Raw genomic sequence first — 20441 nt, 5'->3', positions numbered from 1 at the left:
AATCATTTCTATCTGGTCACCCTTTACTTTGTCAAAATTGATCTTATTGCAAATTTTTGAAATACACGTATGTTAATTTTGTGTAGAAAATTTAGAATATGGCAAATTAAAAAAATAAATAGCTACAATGTTGCTCGGATTGTGAAAACATACATATTTACATTGTTTATTTTTCTTTTACTTTTTATTTCCGCTGATCACATAACACTATTTCTTATTTGTATGTACGGGTATATGTTTCAAAACTCACTTAATGCTTTCTTCCGCCCCGCGCTTATTTTGTGCTTGAGAATATACGTTTTCAAAACTGGAATTCAGTTTCACTTGAGCAACTCACGACAACGGCTGGGTGTCTTATTAGAAACGAAAGAGGAAGAAGCGGCGAAGGAAGTGTAATAATATTAGATAATTATTTAAAAGGACTAATGCAGGAGTTTTTTTGAATTTATAGTGAAACGGCAAGATATAAACGAATATTTCAAAAAATAACGGTGACAGTGTTACTAGAGAGAAAAAGAGTAAAAGTTTAGTTAAAAACATTACATAAGATCAACATCGAATTTCGCCGTAAGCAATGGCTGGCCAGAAAGGATCTAACAGTAGCTGCAATGTTGTAAAAAGTAAGTTGAAGAAAACGTATGCTACATATATTTAAATTACAGTGTATTAAATCAATTTTTTTTATAAAAACGAGAAGAAAATTAAGGATAAAATGTATAAAGCCACACATATTGCACTTTTCGTTTAAAGTAGATTCCGTGAAAAAGGCATGGTTTAAAGATATCTTTTTTGGCGATATCGATAATGTTAATTCATTTAATCAATTTCTATATAATAATGCAACATTTGAGCAATATTTTGCTACTTTTTCATCGCAAAATATCGAAAATTGAGCGAATCACAGAAAATCTCCGTATGTGCCTCGAAGAAAATGGTTTTGCGGTGTACATCATAACTCCGAATAGTATCATCTGAAACTAAAAATCCAAATGCATTTGTTAAAGAAGGTGTTTCTCAAGGTATAACTAAGAGAACTTTTCTTATATTTTTTCAATTTTCCTCAAGTCAATTTGGAAGTAGATTTAGCTTTTTAGATTTTCGCTAAATTCCTCATCGTAAGATTATTAATTTTTACAAAAAAATACCAAAAAGCGGATGCGTGGTAAATTATAGGAAGGAGTACTGTGCAAAATGTTAAAACGATTGGCCCAGTAGATTTTGAGTCATGCGGTACAAGGACTTCAAAAATAAAAATGTTTCCAAAAATCGCTTTAAAGTCGAGCAGTTATAGAAGGCAGGCCTGGCGCAATCAAATACTCATAACTTTGCCTATATTGCTTGAATCGAGATTTCGCCACAATATTTTTCACATATTCTTTTAAAATACTAAGAAATATAGATTATAAATAAACTTACAAATAAAAATTTAAATACTTTATCTTAAACAACTTTGTATAATCTCAAAAAAAAATTTTCTTAATAAAAAAATTTTATTTGGCATATATTAAAAGAAAAAATAATGATGAGCATAAAATTTAAAAATTTTAATTAATAACAAACATTTTTTTTTCGAAGTGAAAAAAATTAAAATGTAATAAAAATATATAATTTTTGATTTACAATAATTTTACAATCCTGGCACTTTCACAAAACAGTTCTTTGTATGTTTGCCACTCTATTTTACATAGCATATAATTATCTATTTTTAAAGTATTTTTTATTAATTAATATTTATTATTAAATAAATATAAATTATATTAAAAACATCAAGACGCACGCCACAAATAGAAGAAGGAGCTCGGCCAAACACCTAACAGAAGTGTACGCGCCAATTATAATTATTTATTTTTCGCAGCTAAAAAAAATAAAATATGTTTGAAAATGTTTTGGTTTTTTTGATTGATTTGTTCATCATATAAATATATTAGTATATTTTTTCTTGTCCCCTAATATGTGCAAAATGTATCTCAGCATGCATTTTGAAACACTCCTCACCCCTTTCTACAATATTCACAATATTTGTCATGTTAAATCTTTTTTGCTAATTTTTATAAAAATATAGGTTTTACTTAAAAGAAAAGCCGTGTAAATGAAATTTTCAAACTTTCAAATTCTTCTCAAATTCTCAATTTTTCGCAAATTCAGAAAAATTCATCAAAAATTGTCATAACAGTTTCAAATTTTGTGTATCACAATTTTGAAAAACAATTTTAGTATACTGCTTTCAAGGCGAATATATTAAAGTTGGTGTCGGTAAATCAGCTGATTTAATTTTTTTGTTTTGCCGTGTCCATGTGGCGGTCAGCCCAAACACGGAAACAAAGCGAATCCATTCTTTGATTTCTGTTTTGCTAATACTTTGCTTTGACAATCAAACGTACAAAACATTGTAGTTGGTCTAGCGCCACCACCTTTAATGAATGCGCCTTGACTGCTTTGTGGCTTATTAAATTTCAGTATCATAAAGTGAAAGTTTGAAGTTTCTCGAAAATCGCTTTGATTTTTACAATCCTTTTGCATATGAAGTTGAAGATTTTCTTCCATTTAAAAGAACTCTGGTATATTTGTCGAATTTTGAGCAAAGTTTGAGACTTTGACGGTTCCAATGTTGCTTGCAAAGCTTTGCAACTGCTGAGCGTTTATTCTCAGTCTGGCAAGTTTCGGGCTAATAAACGTAAAAACGAAAAACTCTTTTAATGGACTGCAAACAACTCGGAAGAACTGAAACAGAAAATAGACAATATCTTGCCCGAAAGGCATTGCTTTAAAGTTATTTTTTGCCGTTTATTATTACTTTTAATTTCTTTTCTTCTTACACGAAATAGTGGATAACTAAATTTGATATATTTCACCAACTCTCAACAGCCCGAAAACCGTCAAAATAAAGATAAAATAGGTAGTTTCGGCCACCCATGGGTAACCTCAGTCTAGCAAAGAAACATACTGATTTGAAAAAATAAAAGTTTTTTGAAGTTATTATTTTTTTGTTATTTCAAAAATAAGTTCTCGCCCTCCAAAAATTGATTTCTAAGAGCTGAAACTGGCTTATCTTAACTTATTTTTATAGCAATCGCCACACAAAATATCAACGTAATTAGTAAGGGAGCATCCATACCCATGTTTATACCCCGATTACTTTTCCTATTATTACGAGTCTTACATTTTGGTTTCCCTGTAGCACTTGTACAATAGGCCGGGAAAGAGAGTTTCGCCGCTTCGGTTCTTTTACCTTCAGCTTGCCTAAACAGAGTTTTGGAAGAAAAAGTCTTATCTGCTTTATAGTTTCAGTCATACGCCACAAATTTATATTTGGTATACGTTTTTCTCCTCAGTGAATGCCCTGCCCTATGAAAGGACAGAATGTTAACCCTGGACAGGCCGCTGTTCGATAGTCTCGAACAACTGTCTGGGTTAGATGTCAACGACTTAATAAGGTTCTTAAACCACACAGACTGGATATAGTCATGCCGCAAATAACTGGTAAACAAGTTGGTAACGAGGATGTGGCAACAAAATGGTGCGGAAGCGCTAGTTGGATTCTGGAAGAATCACCACACAAACCAACCAACCGTTTTTCACCGCGGGAGTGGCACCATTGGTATGCCTATTTTCGCCTCAAACTTTTACACAGTGAAAGAGGAATGGGCCGGCGTATTGTCGTGGTACATGATTCAGTTGTTTTCGACCAGTTTGTGCGACGTACTTAAAAACGTGCCCATAGTCTTAGAACTTTGCAGTAACTACCTATACGGCAGGAAAAAATCACAACGAATAATGCTACGCATATAGAAAAAAAATAGAATCAACTTTGCCTTCCGACCGTTTCCCACCCTTATTGTACTCACTACTGATTTTGTTTACGTACTTCGGAGTCATACTTAAACAACCAGGTCTCATCGCTAGTGGCAATCCGACTTCTCTGCTGTCACTAAAATCAGGATCACAACACATTGCTTGTATAACTGAAAAAAGCTATACGGAACTGAAAAAGCTATTGACTTAAAATTTCGGCTGCCATTTAAAAGAAGGTCGTTGACAGTTCCAGAGTTATAATCAAATGGCTGCATTTTGTATCTTATGGAATCTCTTAAGTTTTATAAGATATAGAGTCATAAATATTGGAGTGCGATCATCGTGACCCGGAATCATGATTATCAGCTAAGTGCTGAATTACTAAACAGCTTAAGGTTGGAGTAATGTTCCATATATTAGGCTACGATACTCTCTCAAAGTGCATATTCCAGTTGTTTAGCCTAAGGTTTTGAGTGTTTTCTTTTTTTATTTTAAATCTCCACGCGAAAATCGGTCAAATATTAACATATTGGTTAATATGTGGACCTAACAGACACCTCGATAAGTTATTAAAAATTTTTAGTAAAAAAAATCATTATTTCTAACTAGCTTAACAAGAGAGCAGCTTTTAGTTATAGGAACAAAGTAGGAAAAACCTAATTTAGTAAAATCGTGATGCATTACGAGTTTCAATTTCTACTTTAGTAACTATTATGAAAAACAATTTTCAAAGGACTGCGAAATATTCCATTGCGTTTTTCTGCTTAAAAGCTCAAACCCGTTATTATGAAGCGAGAGCAAAATTAAGTAGTTAAATGAAAAATATTTATTACCATTTAAATGTTCTTACTCCTAATTGCTCATTAAAATTAACCGTCCGTTCAAAATACAAAATGCAGTTAGTTTCTTAATTTAATTTTTTCACAATAAATTTAGTCACCGTTTTTGGCTCTTTTTTTGTGTTTCAGGTTAAAGGGTTCGTTTTAATGGAAATGCAAAACTGCTATTTGATCTTCTATGTAAGTGTGCATTTACATAAAAAATGGGTGTGTGTACATATGCATATACGTATGTATGTCTGAATATAAACGAATAATTAGACACTTAATTATTCGAAAACTTTAACATACGCGTACAATAATTTAAGTGAAATTTAAATGTCTGACCTATGAGCGGAACTCTGACGCGGAAGAAACCAAAAACTAAGTGCAAAATTTAAAAACGTTGAATTCTTGATTTAAAAAATTTTCAAAGGATAGTTTTATATATGTATAAAAGTTTGGTACCAAAATACTTCTAATTTTCGTTTGGTCCTAGGTTCTGTGTACATTATTGTAGAAAAAGTTATTTTCTGAAGTGGTCGCCTTCCAAATGACAATGGCAAAATTTCCAAATGTATTGCTGCCATGAAAAAGCTTCTCATAAAAACTACCTGCCGTTTGGAGGCGACAGCAAAACGAAAACCACAAATTAGAAGAGAAACCCCTAATAATGAACTTAAGCGCTTATATAATAAAATAAAAAAATCGTGCATTTGTTATATGGAGAAAAAAAAAAGGTCGAGCCAAGGAGCACCAGGAGATTTGGTGGCTCCTAAAACACTCAGGCTAAAAAGCCCATTGTATTTAATGAAGTTATATGGAGAAAGTTTAAAGTTATGTACTTCAAACTTGTACTTTATTACACTAAAATTTAATGTTCTCTGAAATTTCGTACCCAATTTTTATTTTCTGGTTAAAACGTTTGAATTCTGGTTAAAATGTTTGAAGTTTTTATGGCGCATTTATCGTCTGGAAATCCATTAAGACCGTTATAAAGAATAACGAACTCGTTTCGGTACGCATCGTACTGAAGATTGACAAACTTATATAAAAATATATAATAAATATGCTAACATAACCGAAAAAAAATGAAACGTTAACATGCTCTTAAAAATACATTTTTTGCATCACCATAAGAATTATTTTCATCTTTAACTGCTTATGAGCAGATTTGTTAATGCAATCCTTGGAGACTCAAAGATTCGGAAAAAAGTTAGCAGAGGAACATCTCAAGGCGGTGTGCTCTTTCCTCTTCTCTGGATACTGGCAATAAATGAATTGCTAAAGGGACTGGAGGAGAGTAGCCAACGCGGACGAAGTTACTGTGACACTTAGAGGGAAATTTCCCAATACTATATATGAAATTATGCAAGGACTAGGACTATCCGGTAGGAAAGTGGTCGAAAGCAAACGGGCTAAACGTCAACCCAAACAAAACCGAAATGGTTCTTTTTACTAGAAAACACAATATTCCGGAAGTAGTTCCTCCGTCACTAAGTGGCACGATACTCTCGATTAGGGAGGAAACCCGCTACTTGGGATTAATACTAGACAACCAATTGGAAGTCAAATGCCGAAGATACACCAAAAAGACTATGGATCATATACATAGAATGGACAGTCTTTGTCTTTGTGGAGCCTTTAGAACTACACTTACAGATGCATTAAATATAATATATACCAATTACATTAACTTTAATAAATCCTTTAGCACAATGTTTCTTTCGAAAGAAGATATGCCCATTTAAACATTAAAATGAAATAACTATCTATACAGATGACTCAAAATTAGATAATAAAGTAGGTAGAGGGGTCTACTCCGAAAAACTAGAGATAAAGCAATCATTCCGCCTACCCGATCACTGTAGTGTATTTGAAGTGGAAGTCACTGCTATTAAGGAAGGACCCAAAAACGAGAGAATTATCCACAAACGAAATCTTCATTTACTCAGACAATCAAGCAAGTATAAAAGCGCTAGAATCCAAAACACACTCGTAAATGACGTGTATCAATACTGCAAAGTACACCTTATTTGGGTGCCAGGCCACAGAAATATAGCAGGAAACTGCAAAGCAGATTAACTTGTTCGAATTGGTACAACTCTTGATATACAATTGGATAAAACGTTTATCCCTATATCCATTGCCACTTGTAAGTTACTGGTAGACAGAGAAACAATTAAAATAGTAAATATAAAATTGCTAAACTTAATAACATGCGAATTAAGCAAATTTTAAATTCATTTAAAGAAAAATTAAAATTAATTATTAAAATATGCGTGTGAGGTAATTGTAAATATTTATTTTTCGGGTATTGTTTTAGCAGCTTGAAAACTATCGATAACTATTCGTTGACAGCTGAGAATGGAAAACTGTGCTTACATTTCTGTTTAGTAAGTTTTGGAAAGTCATCATGAATCGTTTAACGTCAGAATAACGCTTCCAAATTGTGGAAATTTACTTTGACAAAAATAAATCTGGGTGCCGAAATGTCGATTCGTCGTCGCTCTCAACTTGTTGGCTTTTGTCCTTCAATTACGTGGAAAATTTGATGTGAGGATCTGCGCTTACGTATCTATAAAATACAGCTTGTGCAAGAATTGAGTCCAAATGACTATCGTTTTTTGCTGATTGGGCTCATTTAGATTTATTATTCAAATTTAAAGGAAAAAGTAGTCACATATTGGACCATGTAATTCGTAGCCATGGCGGACATATGCCGAATATCATATTCCAAAAATAAATGCCATGAAATTATCTACCAGATTATAATAAAAAATGCATTCCAAAAATATTTTTGTTTTGTATTACCAATTAATATTAAAAAACAATCGATATATAAATATACGGTTCAATTCATAATTTTCAGACTAGTAAATGCTTTTTTAGCTTGATTTGTAAACATCAAAAACCCACTCAGCTCAACTGGATGAGTTGATTTATTTGTAAATATTAAATATATGGTGCGACACTACCATTCGGAAGTGCCCAGGTCCGAGTATCCGGACATGAATCATCGAATGATGGAAAAAGTTTTTTGCTAATAGCAGTCGCCCAACGACAGGCAAAGACAAAACTCGAGTGCACGAGTATTTCTGAAAAAGCTACTCATAAAAACCATCTGACTTTCGAAGTCGGCTTAAAACTGTAGGGCCCTCAATTTGTAGAACAACATCAAGACGCATGCTCGGCCAAACACCCAACAAAGGGTGTAAGCGCCAATGATATATACATAGATATGTATACGGTACCACATTAAATTTAGTTTTACCTTAGCTTCGTGAACTTTCGATTTGGCCGACGATATGAATGCATGGTTAAGATTTTCCCATGATTTTCTGCACTTTAGATTATTGTAGTGCATCTATTTTTAGTCGCCAGTCTTTCGTTTTTGCCTTAGAAGCAACTATTGCTAAGGGTTTCAACATCTTTCAGTTTCAACTCGAAGTTTCGAATCAATTGTCGCAATATTTTATGTCATTATATGTATATACATGTAGGTAGGCAGTCAGACGACTATCTCAGTACAATTTTTTGTTGGTCTCTTTCATTTCTTTCATATGACTAATTTTCTACATACATGCATACCTACATATGCAATTCGATTGAAATTAAGAAGGAAATGTCTCGTCGAAATGAACAACTCATATAAATTTTAAAAGCGAAATCCAACTCATGTACATTCATAGCTTGAGAAAGGTAGCAATATTCATGCTTTCTTTCTATTTGGTTGCGTTAGTTTTTCTATTTACCATAAATAAAACGAAAACGTATCAAGCGAGGTTGATTTTATTTTATGCAAGACCTGAAGGTCTACCAACCCATCCGACATATTTGTTTTGCTTCATTTGAAATAAATTTTTATATTAGAGGCGCGATGAAATTTGCAATTGCATACTTAAATAGATTTCAACTTCCCTATTTTCTACGTATTTAGTAAGCGAATTCAATTCGAATAGGCTAATGAACTCACGAACTCGTAATTGAATATAGGTGACTTACAATAATACACGTGTTTCCTTTCTCCGTTGTACCTTTACCACTAACCTCTGTAAATGCTCAGTCCGGCTTGTGAGAATACTATAAATGTATGGTAAGAAGTATAATTTTAGAATTGTTGCTAAAAAGCATACATATTTTACTTTCAGATGAACTGCTTGGGGACTCACACGATCCAGTTTATGTGGACACCTATAATCGCTCCATTTCGAATCCAAGCGAATTTTGGGGCGAACTTGGACGTTTAGTCGATTGGTCTAAGCCATGGGAGCGCGTTATGGACAACAGTAATCCACCATTCACGAAATGGTATAGCGGTGGATACCTGAATGCCTGTTACAATGCTGTGGACCGGCATGTGCTCAATGGAAATGGCAGTAAAGTTGCGCTGATATATGACAGCCCGTTGACGAACACCGTGCGCCATGTCACCTACCAGGAGCTCTATGATCAGGTATGAAATGAGTAATCTTTAAGTTGGTTCGATTCGATTTCAATTAATCTTATCACCTTCAGGTTACAGTTTTCGCTGGCGGTCTTGTGAGCTTGGGTCTTCAAAAAGGCGATCGTGTAGTTATCTATATGCCTTTGATTCCGGAGTCAATTGTCGCCATGCTAGCCACTGTACGTTTGGGTGCTATACACTCCGTTGTATTCGGTGGCTTTGCCGCCAGCGAGCTTTGCACACGCATTGAGCATGCAGAGCCAAAGTTTATACTTTCGGCAAATTGTGGCGTCGAGCCTGGCAAGGTAGTGCCCTATTTAGACATATTGCATGACGCTGTTGAAATGTCGAACTGGAAGCCGGTTTGCAATATAATTTACATACGAGATAATATATTACGTAGCTCCAATTTGAACTGGAAAACAGATATGCTTTGGGAGACGGTATTACATTTGGGCGCGCCAGTCGATTGTGTGCCTGTCGAAGCCAATGAACCACTGTATATACTATATACGTCGGGTACTACAGATAAACCGAAAGGTGTGCAACGACCAACCGGCGGTCACTTGGTCTCATTGATTTATACGATTCAAAAAATTTATGGCATCAAACCGGGTGATGTGTGGTGGGGCGCTTCTGATTTGGGTTGGGTTGTCGGACATTCGTACATATGTTATGGTCCACTCTCATTGGGTGCGACAAGTGTGATGTATGAGGGTAAACCAGATCGCACACCTGATCCAGGCCAATACTTTAGGTGTGATTTAAAAACATTTTTGACAAATGTGAATGCTTTTGAAAATCCTCTCTTTCCATAGAATAATCGAGCAACATCGCGTGAATGCGCTCTTTTCGGTACCCACAGCTTTCCGTGTTATACGTCGTGCTGATCCTGAAGTCAAATATGGACAAAAGTATTCACTTAAATCCCTGCGCTCCATATTCATTGCTGGCGAGCATTGCGATATGGAAACGAAGAGTTGGATGGAAAGGGTTTTTAAAGTGCCGATACTGAATCATTGGTGGCAGACAGAGTCGGGATCACCAGTTACCTCAACATGTATCGGTTTCGGACATAGTCTCAATCCACCTAAGTACACAACTGGATTACCGTTTATTGGTTATAACGGTAAGTAATAATATGAATGTAACTGACTTCATTTAATTTGTCTTACTTTCAAAATTGTATAACTCATTTTATCAACCAGTTAAGGTACTGAAACCAGATGGTCAAGAATGTGAAACCTCCAAGTTGGGACGTATTGCATTGAAGCTACCGCTTCCACCAGGATTCATGTCAACCCTTTATAAAAATGATGAACTCTTCAAGAAAATATATTTTCAGAAATATCCGGTAAGATTGGCGTGCTAAGGAAAACTTAGCTTAGATTTAGAAAGATTACCCAAAAAATATAATTTAAATTTGAAAAAATTCGATTATGATGCTGAGATAATGAAACAAAACGCTGCATCACCTACTTTTGCGAGGGTGCATCAATAAGTTCCTGAGGATGAAAATAGGAAACACTCTAAAAAACAAAACATCTTGATCTCCTATTAACTCTATTATGATGTCCTCCAAGTAGTACGATTTCAGGAAATCCTAAAAACAAGTGTTTGTTTCATCTATGACCTCTTCTTTCGACCCAAGTCATTTACTGCCAAAATCCCTTTCAATCCAAATCTCATTTTTTCATACGAGTATTTGCAAATAGGCTGAGTTAGCAACTCGTAAACCAAATTTATGCCAATGCATTGTGCTAGTGAAAGAGAACTCTTTTCTGGAAATGTTGTGGTTTTTGCTTCAAATCCGTCGTCATGACCTTGTTGGTGGGCATACTTACCTTGGACTTCCTCGACTTTAATTCACTATTTCTTGGCCTCTAGTATGGAATGAAATGGGATTGTGGCTAGATGGAATTTTCCAAGAGATCCAAAGCTCTTACTGCCCAAGTCACTACTTTATATTTGGAAGAATGTTAAAAGAGCAATTTTGAAACAAATTCATGCACTTTTTCCGTTACTACTGCGGACTTGTGCGCCACTGCGTTGTGCTGGTAGAAGAAAACTTTTCTCTTCTGGAAATCTGGTATTTTTTGCTTCAAATCAGTGTAAATGAGGGGGTGATACCTTGTGTAACCCAAGAAACTGTCGCAATGACCTTGATGCCAGACAGATCTACTCTGACCTTCTTTGGCTTTGATTCACTCTTCTTTCGACTGTTCCTTAGCCGTTAGTACGAAATTACGTAAAAATTCGTTAGGAAACAATTGCGTTGATCACCTGCAATTAAAGCCCTGAAGTCTATCTGAGCTCGCGTACCTACACTCGCCATTCGTTCTAAATCATAACGCGAATTTTATTGACTATTTTGGGCATCACTTGTGTTAGTGCGACCACGCTGAAAGTGAGTAGTGGATGATTCCGATCGATGGTATACCCTCACCAAGTTGTTCATGCTTGTGTTTGGTTCACCTGATGGGGTTTTCGCTCAAAAATATTTTAATGGGCACTCGAAGTTCAGCTTTTTTTGCTTTTATGGAAATACTCGTAGGCGTTAGTTTCTAAACAATAAAACTATTTGTTAACTCTGTGGATATATGTATTTTGGGTACATTCTGAAAGATGTGGACCTCAACTGGCTACTTTGGGCGATTTGGGAAAATGTAAACAGAACAGGTAAATGCCGAGAAGTTCGGAAAAAGTAGTAAATATTCCATGATACCATAAATGGTCTGTCTAATATTAAGCAAATCCATACGTGAAAGCATATAAAATCTTATCTCAGGTGAGAATCGAATTATTTTGAGAACTCATACACCTCTAGAGAGGGGAGTTAAATGGATAGGTTTAGCCAGGTATATGTACGCATCCAGTTTAATGCTGGATAGGAGTTAAACCTGCTAAAATATACAGAATGTAATTGTGCCATGATAACGCGGGTCTAACGCTGATGTCTAGCGAGGTAGCTGAAGATTTTCGTCTGTAATGCTAAGCCTTCAAATATGCTTTTCTACATTGGAATGTTAAAGCAATTTACTTTTACAATTATTTGTTCTAAGTCTCGTAGTTCTCTCCAGTCTCCTTGTGAAAGCCAACTTTATAAGGGCAGAGGTTATCGGCGTTCTTATGGCTAAATTTGTTATAAAATGTCAACTGATTTTTTGACAAATATTTTAGCTCACCGATAAGGGTAATGATTACTTTAAGGAATAAATATAATCTAATAGGCTCCCAGTCGATCGAGGTCACAACGTATGCCAGTTCGATAATGAGTTCATATATTATAGAATCGATATTTTTAAAGTACATTAGACGCGATGGCTAGATCATAGAAAAATTTAAATGCTTGGAGAGCACACTGCTTGAAAAATTACTCAGGTCGCAACAGAAACTCAGATGTGGATACTGATACTGATGTCTAAGAAAAGAAAGAGAGGTGCAGCACTACAGCACGACTGAGTTAAGAAAATAGTCCTGCGGTGTATTTAAATATTAAGTCGAAACTATCCACATACATATATTAGAATAATTGAAACCTTTTGCTACCTATTTAACATTTTTTCCCACACCTTCTTTCGTGTCTCGTTATCAGGGCTACTACGACACCATGGATGCTGGTTATAAGGACGAGAACGACTACGTATATGTGACGGCACGCGATGATGACGTTATCAACGTGGCTGGCCATCGCATTTCCACGTCAAGTTTAGAAGATGCCGTACTAAGACATCCCGACGTAGTCGATGCAGCTGTATTTGGAGTTCCTGAACCGACTAAAGGTCAAGTCCCGCTATGTCTTTATATACCAAAAGAGGATACCCGGAAGACTGAAGCGAAATTGTCAACGGAAATTATCAAAATTATACGTGACGTTGTTGGACCAATCGCTGCTTTCCGATTGGTTGCGCCAGTGGAAGCACTACCGCGTACACGTTCTGGCAAGACGATGCGTAAGGCTATGGCAGATTTCGCAAAGAATGAGTTGATCCATCTACCATCTACCATTGAAGATCCGTATGTTTTTGGTGGATTAAGACGTGCGTTGCAAACCTTGGGTTACGCAATGAATGCGCCCGATCCAGCTTTGTCTATTAAAAATTAAATGCAAATCAATGAAAATTACACTCAAAGAAGGGATCAGAAAAAAAAATATTTTTTACATAAGTAATATTCTTTGTTGCTTTTAAAAAATAATTTATTAGCAAGTGAGTTAATCAAGTAACTATATTAAATGTAAATACTAAATATGTACGAGCTATTGTAAAGTTGAAGTTGATTATATTTGATCTTAATTTAGAGAAGTGTCGGTGTTTAGCGATGATGGGTTCCGAATTTTTAAATGGAGGAGTTTGAGAGGATGGTTCCATATGTAGCAGTCCACGCAAGTGGGGAAAGTTACTGATCGCCATTCACTTGGGAGTGGCCAGGACGATTCTTCTACATATGGTTCAAGCAGCTCACAACTTCCGGGATTAGCTCAAGTAACATCTGGGTAGCTTCCGAACACTCGTGCGAGAGTGAGCTAACGTGAGAAGACGAAGCATCACAGTTAGTATAGAACTGGTGTGATTTTACTGAATTTAGAAACATGACTAGGACACTGAGGAACTCTTATACGCAGCGCTTTGGCTTCCACAATTCATAATTAGTCCACGTTTGCCTTTTATCCCTATATTCTATTTTCTTCCTGATGGTATCACAATGAACGGTTTCCATTTGAACTGTTTCAAGGGTTAGGCGTGTAACCTATGTGCTTATAGTTTATTGAAATGTGGTACAATAACTTACATTCACTGAAGTCCTTGGTAAGGCTATCTAGTGTATTTTGGTATAGTAATTGTAGTATTTTATATTACACTAACAATAAATAATAATAATATGTGAGACTGTGTATAGTACGTCATCAGAGATCCGGAAGAAATATAATATGTCGTAGGTGTGGCGTAACCCTGAACCAGGTATTGGCTGGGTGTACTGTACACAATGATGTTGAAAAAATTATGCATCTATCACTTGCTTAAATGTACGATTTTCATCGTGAAAAGACACCCTATTACAGAACCATTATATTTTGCACCCTGGAAATAGAAAGCCAACTTTCAGCAGGTCTGCCAAAAGCGATTAAAAAAAACTCCATTCCACCCTAATGTGCATACCCGTAATGTGCCTCTGAAACTGGAACAAATGCACTAGCACCGGCATTAAGGCATTTAACATATATTGTCGTCAACTTGGGCCATACAGCACGTCCTTATATACATACATATAGCACATACACATATAGTCATTAAAATAGGTACGCTTTACATATCTATCGATTTCCTCATGACGCTCGGAAAAATTTAAAACTACCATTGAAATATCACTTATTTTACAAATAGCATCAGTGATTCGTTGTGAATTTAAAAGATCCCATATATTATTGTAAGTTGCGTTATTGGTTGCACAAATGCGGTTACTTTCATAAATCTAATTTTGCGTGGCCACTAAAATAAGTACTATGCACATAGTTCTTGCATTTTAACGAATTAAGTGAAAAATATTGAATGCAGCGTAAATAGTTCATTCAATAACTTATAATTAATATGAATTTCTTTCGTAGTTAAGGAGCTAAGGCTTGCTATCAGTCTTCGAAATCAAAAAAGATCGTACAAATTTATCGCAGAGTCACTAGGATGGTCCCAAAAATTTTGTTGTAAATGTCCTTAAACCCAAAAAAATACACAGACTGACGTGTTGGCAAAAAGAAAACGGCTTGCACTACTGATAATTAAATGAATAATGACTCTTGTTAAGAGATCTGATTTTAAGTCATGAAAGGTCATTGCAGCTGCAGTCAACAACGTAGTATCAGCGAGAACTGTACGACGTTCCACTGTTGAAACAAGCAAATTTAAGGAAGAGGAAAAGTATTGCTCAAGAGCACAATTCATGCTGTGTACCAGAGGGTATGAAATGGCAGACGTCCTAAAGGTCAAGAGTTCCCATTCTGCATAGTCACCTCATAACCAACAAAATGGACACATTCATTTGCAGGGACATACTTAAAGAAGTGATTTTTATGTAAGATAATCACCCAATAAACTCTTCAATGCCAGTATGTGAATGGTTTCTACAAAATAATGTTAAAGTTATGGAGTGGCCCCAATCGAAAACTTTTTGGGAGATTTAAAGAAGCGAATCGAATTAAAGAACTATGGTATCCCATTCCCACTGAAACCTGCCGTATGATTATCAACTCTATGCAAATCGAACACAAAAAGGCATTTACAATCATAGTGGCCACAGTGTTTATTGATTAAACTTCGATAATTTCAACAGCATTTTTAATTAAATCACTAAGTTTTTTTTTAATCGTATCTCTTTCTATTTCGTACCTATTTTAATGACCACGTGAATATTTCCTTCTTGTGCCTATTGTCACTAGTTGAAGTTTTAAAAGATCTTTGATATTATTTATATTTATTATTATATTATGAAATGAAAACCATATACAATTGAATATCTGTTATTATTAACTTAAAAACTTGCACTTTCGGTATGAAAGTAGTTGGTAGCTATTTTAATGACCATATGTGTACACAAGTTGCTGATGAGCTTCAACTGATGTAGTAGGCCAGAATTGCAATTTGTTTATGCAAATTTCATGTAAATTCAAATACATAGTTTTTGAATGATTTTGAAGTAAACGCCTACAGTAATCGTGCATTAATATGTATTACAAAAAAAAACTTTAACAGCGAATGCTGGTCATACATCAATAATCAATGAAACTATAACCAACTTGCATGTATATGTGGTGGTTAGTGTTTACATGTATGCAATCTTTCATATATTCGTAGATACATACATATGTGACTTATAACTTTAAGAATAGGTGCAATAGTGAGAGTGACAAGACTGGCGTCAACAGAAAATAATTATGCCCATACATACGAAAAAAATTTCATTCTCGAAGAGCCTACTTTCTTTTGATTTTAAGCGTATGCACATACCTACCAATGTACATATGCATACACACACGTGCTCACACATTATGGGATATTAAATGTGTAAGTACACATTAGCGCAGTATAATCTGTTTATACTTATGAGTGTATGTGAAAAGATGCCCACAACCACAGACGTCAAACAATTTGATTAAGTTGATTGAATGAACGACCGTTAGTTAGGAGCAGACGAACTAGTAGGGTGGTAATGGCACCTCTTCTTTAAATGTATTAACACCACTGACTGGCCGAAAAGCGGTTATATCACTATTTTCCACAATAGTGGTCTTTTAAAAAATCATTGCGCTGTCATCTCAGCGTCACCATTGACGATTGTAAGCTACTCGTATTCCAAACACGCTTCTTGCAAAATTAATTGCATTGTCTCAATACAAATCCCAAAGCCATAAAGGACAGATTACGCGAATTTTCGCCACCCTTATCGCTTCATTTTGCCCTTCACTTTCATTCGCCTGATCTTTTTGCGTATCAACTTGAATGTACGAGAATTTTAAATCAAGGCTTGCCTTGAGAGTTATTTCTTTGCTCATACATTCATACGCACGTACCATGCAGTGTGTAGGTATGTTGCATTACTGTATTTGTGGTTTTGTTGCGCAGTTTCATTCAAATGTCCTTTAGCGCAGATTTAAATATTTGCATTTCACCGAGGAGTTCCTTATATATTAATGACGACACATTCTGTCTGTTATGAAACATATGGCAAATGATGAAGCTGTTGAGTTTAAAGTAGAAAAAGCTGTGTAGAAATAAATGATAGTAGTGATATGAAAGATTATAATAATAATATTAATAATTAAAATAATAAAAATAATAACAATAATAGTTGCGTAATTTGTTTTTGGCGCTTACACCCTTTTTTGGGTGTTTGGCCGAGCTCCTTCTCCTATTTGTGGTGTGCGTCTTGATGTTGTTCCACAAATGGAGGGACCTACACTTTTAAGCTGACTCCGAACGGCATATGTAATATATATTTTTTTTTTTTTTATGCGGAGCTTATTCATAGCAGAAATACACTCAAAAGCTTGCCACGCCTGCCGAGGGGCGACCGCTATTAGAAAAAACTTCATCTTCATTTCGGTGTTTCACGGAGAATCGAACCTTCGTTCGCTTTGAATTCCGAATGGTAGTTATGCACCAACTCATTCGGCTACGGCGGCCAAATTATATATACCACTTATATATATGCAAGTATTGTGTAGGGGGTGATTGATCCCTATGGTGGTTACACAACCGGTTCAACTAAACTAGCCGCATGAGTAAATGCTTTCCACTTGCGTCTAACGCCGTCATTCTCTATTGCGAAGCGAACGTTCGTTTCGTGTCGGAGTCGTATCATTCGTCTGTTTGAGCGGCAAACGAAAACAGTTGATTCTTACGTGGCTATAACATAAGAAAATAACATTCCCTATGACGAATAGTAGGCAAAACAACGAAGTGTAATGTCAAATTGAAACGAAATTGAAACTTTGGCCCCGTGAGTATAAGCCCGGTACGAGCTCGGATACGAATTCGTAATTTATTAATTTATACGAATATATTAATTTAACTTAATTTAATATATGGAAAATAACAATAAATTATTATTTTACATTAAAAAAAAAGGAGCACTAGCTGCCATAGAAATACAATAACAACAAGACGCACACCACAAATTGGAGGAGAGGCTTGGCTAATTATTTTTATACTCTAAAGATGAAGAGTAAACTTCCGACAATAGCGGAAGTTATAGCAGATTAGGTTTCAGGTCTTTAGGGATACTACGTGACGTAGCAGGGAATGAATCGGTTGTTAACATTTTCCAGCGTATCTTCCCTATGCTTGAAATATCGCTAACTTTCACCGAAAGTTTGTAGAGGATTAATGTGCTTTATCGTTCACTTTTAGGGTACACTGTCAATGAAAGTAAAGGGAAAGATGATTTGTATTTAATTCTTAGGATGATTCCATCAAGATCCAAACTGAGCTTTAACATATGTATGCAATTCACAGAATATTTAGCGCAAACTGAATTAATGACGTACTTTTGTCCGTTATCGCACGCAGTTTTCGTCTGAGAGGAGCCCTTCTTAAACTTATAAATAAAATATTTTTGTGGAGCATTTTAGTCTTCCTACAAATTAATTATTTTTCATATTAAAAAAAAAACAAAGGTCAAAATGACCCTCTCCTGTAAGAAGTATTGGGCTAAATTGTTCAAAAAAATATGCGTCACTAAATACTATTATAGATTCTTAAAGAATTATAAAGTTTAGAAACAAAAAAGCAGGTGATTCTATATTCTACAGCTCTTCCTCTTTCGCAATTGCTGTACCGCATTCTTGGTTTTATTTGGCTGCTCTACAGTTTAATTTTTTAAAACTATCACAAACTATCAGCTTTTGGCGTTCACATACACAAAAATTAAGAAGAAGCTGTTTCTGCGGGAAAGAATTTTATTTGCATTTTTATTATTGAGAGCAAATTTCTGCAAGAAAATAGCTAACAGCATACAACTGATTGTAATTTATGCAGATAAATATTAACTTGCAGAATTTAATGTTAGAAATTATGAAAGCAAAAAATTAAAAATAAAACGGGTAACTAAACTTTTTTTGGCAAAGTTTCTGCAGTGATTTTCCCATGAAATACTTAATTTTCATATTCCTAATGTTATGTAATACACTTTCATATGTAAAAAGGAATTCAATCAGCGGCGGCTGATTTTTACTAGTTATTGCAAATTATGCATTTTCAAATTACTTTGAATATGTTTCTTTTTGAGAGCAAACAGATTACAACTCGCTGCTGGATAAATTTGTATGGAATATTAGGCAAATAAGGTAAGAATTAACTCAAACAACTGTTTTTGTTTACATTTGACATTTGCTAATGACAGCTACTAGAGCTGTCTCAATTTTTAATAAAAAGGGGGTTACTTGAAAGTGTTATTTTCTCGGTTTGCTTATTTAGCATTTCTTATTTCTGAACAATGGAAGTATTTTCTCCGTTTATTATAAAATGTAAATACATATGTATAGTATATATTTTTGCTAAAACTAAATGGTTACAAATTTAATCTTCAAAATAATAACCATCGCCAGCGAAACATTTTTCCCATCTCTCAGGCAATTTGTGGAAGCCGCGCCACAAAAAAATTGGCCTTCTTTGGCCGCAAACCATTCATCGAGCCATTTTTCGTGAGAATTGAAGCGCTGCAGGGAAAGTGCGTGGCCTATCGATGCAAACAAATGATAATCAGAAGGCGCCAAGTCTGGTGAGTAAGCCGCATGCACAGCGGTTCCCAATCGTATATCTCCACCAATTCCCCTGGTCGCTCTTGTTCGATGTGGCGATGCATTGTCATCAAGAAAAATTACTTTGTGACGCCGATCGGCATATTCTGGGCGTTTTCGGTATATAGCGCTGTTCAAATCAGCCAATTGTCGTTGGTAGGGTGCACCGTCAACTGTTTCACCTGGTTTTAATAGCTCGTACCAAATCATACCACGCTGATCCCAGAAAACACACAGCATTACCTTGCGGTCGAAGCAATTTGGTTTGGCCGTTGTTTTTGGCTTGTGGCCGGGCGGACCATACCATCGTTTACGCTTAGAATTGGAGAAATACACCCATTTTTCATCACACGTAACGATTCGATGCAAAAAAGACTATCTCTTAACGCAGCCCTCCTGATATCAGGCTGCCTCAGGTTGCAGCGGTGGCCTTACCATGGTGAGGGGCACTGCCATGGCGGACAGTTTATTTCCCCTACGGCGACTTGGGCAGCCCTCCGTAGGGGCAGGTGAACGTAAGAACCAGGGAAATGTACTAAGAAAAACAAAACGATTCGGATAGCGTAAGCAAAGGGACAGACAAGCAGACGGACAAATGGACATACATAAAGACAATGCGAAAGGACAGTCGGACGGACAAGCGGATGGACCTAATGACAAAACGTGGAGAAAGTTCGGAACTCCCTCAGAGGACGAGCTCTTGGCCTCTAGTCAAGAGACATTTGATAGCAAAGCTGTAGGCCACAGTACGTCAACAACTCTAAATCCGCCTTTTGTATCCGCCGATGCCAAAGGGCAAAAGCGTCAATACGTTAAAAAAGGCCCGTCCAGGTATTAGCTTTACCAGAGCACTCTCGCTATTCTCGGCAAAATAAGCAAAATTAAGGCCGAAGGCAAAACTCATCACAAAGACGCGGCCGATAAAGCAAGGTGCTAAAAAGTGGTCAATTATATTAGTACATTGCGTTCCAGGCCACCCAGAAGGTAGAAGCCGTAAAACGCAATCGTTCGCAGGACGAGGGAGATAAAACTGCGAAAAAGCACAAGACCCAGAGTAACCCCAGCTCAGGTATTATTGTAGCAAAAAATATCTAAA

General features: G+C 35.8%; 1 protein-coding gene across 1 annotated transcript; it reads left to right on the top strand.

Moving 5' to 3' along the window:
* The first annotated feature begins 335 nt into the window (after nt 1-335).
* On the top strand, nt 336-13331 carry LOC129252871 (acyl-CoA synthetase short-chain family member 3, mitochondrial). Its single transcript, XM_054891004.1, has 6 exons — nt 336-620; nt 8762-9066; nt 9129-9814; nt 9876-10186; nt 10266-10411; nt 12653-13331. Exons 1-6 carry the CDS (start codon nt 575-577, stop codon nt 13160-13162), a joined length of 2004 nt encoding a protein of 667 aa, XP_054746979.1. The 5' UTR covers nt 336-574; the 3' UTR covers nt 13163-13331.
* The last annotated feature ends 7110 nt before the right edge of the window (nt 13332-20441 follow it).

This window comes from Anastrepha obliqua, chromosome 1 (genome assembly GCF_027943255.1).
Source record: "Anastrepha obliqua isolate idAnaObli1 chromosome 1, idAnaObli1_1.0, whole genome shotgun sequence".
NCBI lineage: Eukaryota > Metazoa > Arthropoda > Insecta > Diptera > Tephritidae > Anastrepha > Anastrepha obliqua.
This window is presented reverse-complemented; position numbering and strand designations above follow the sequence as displayed.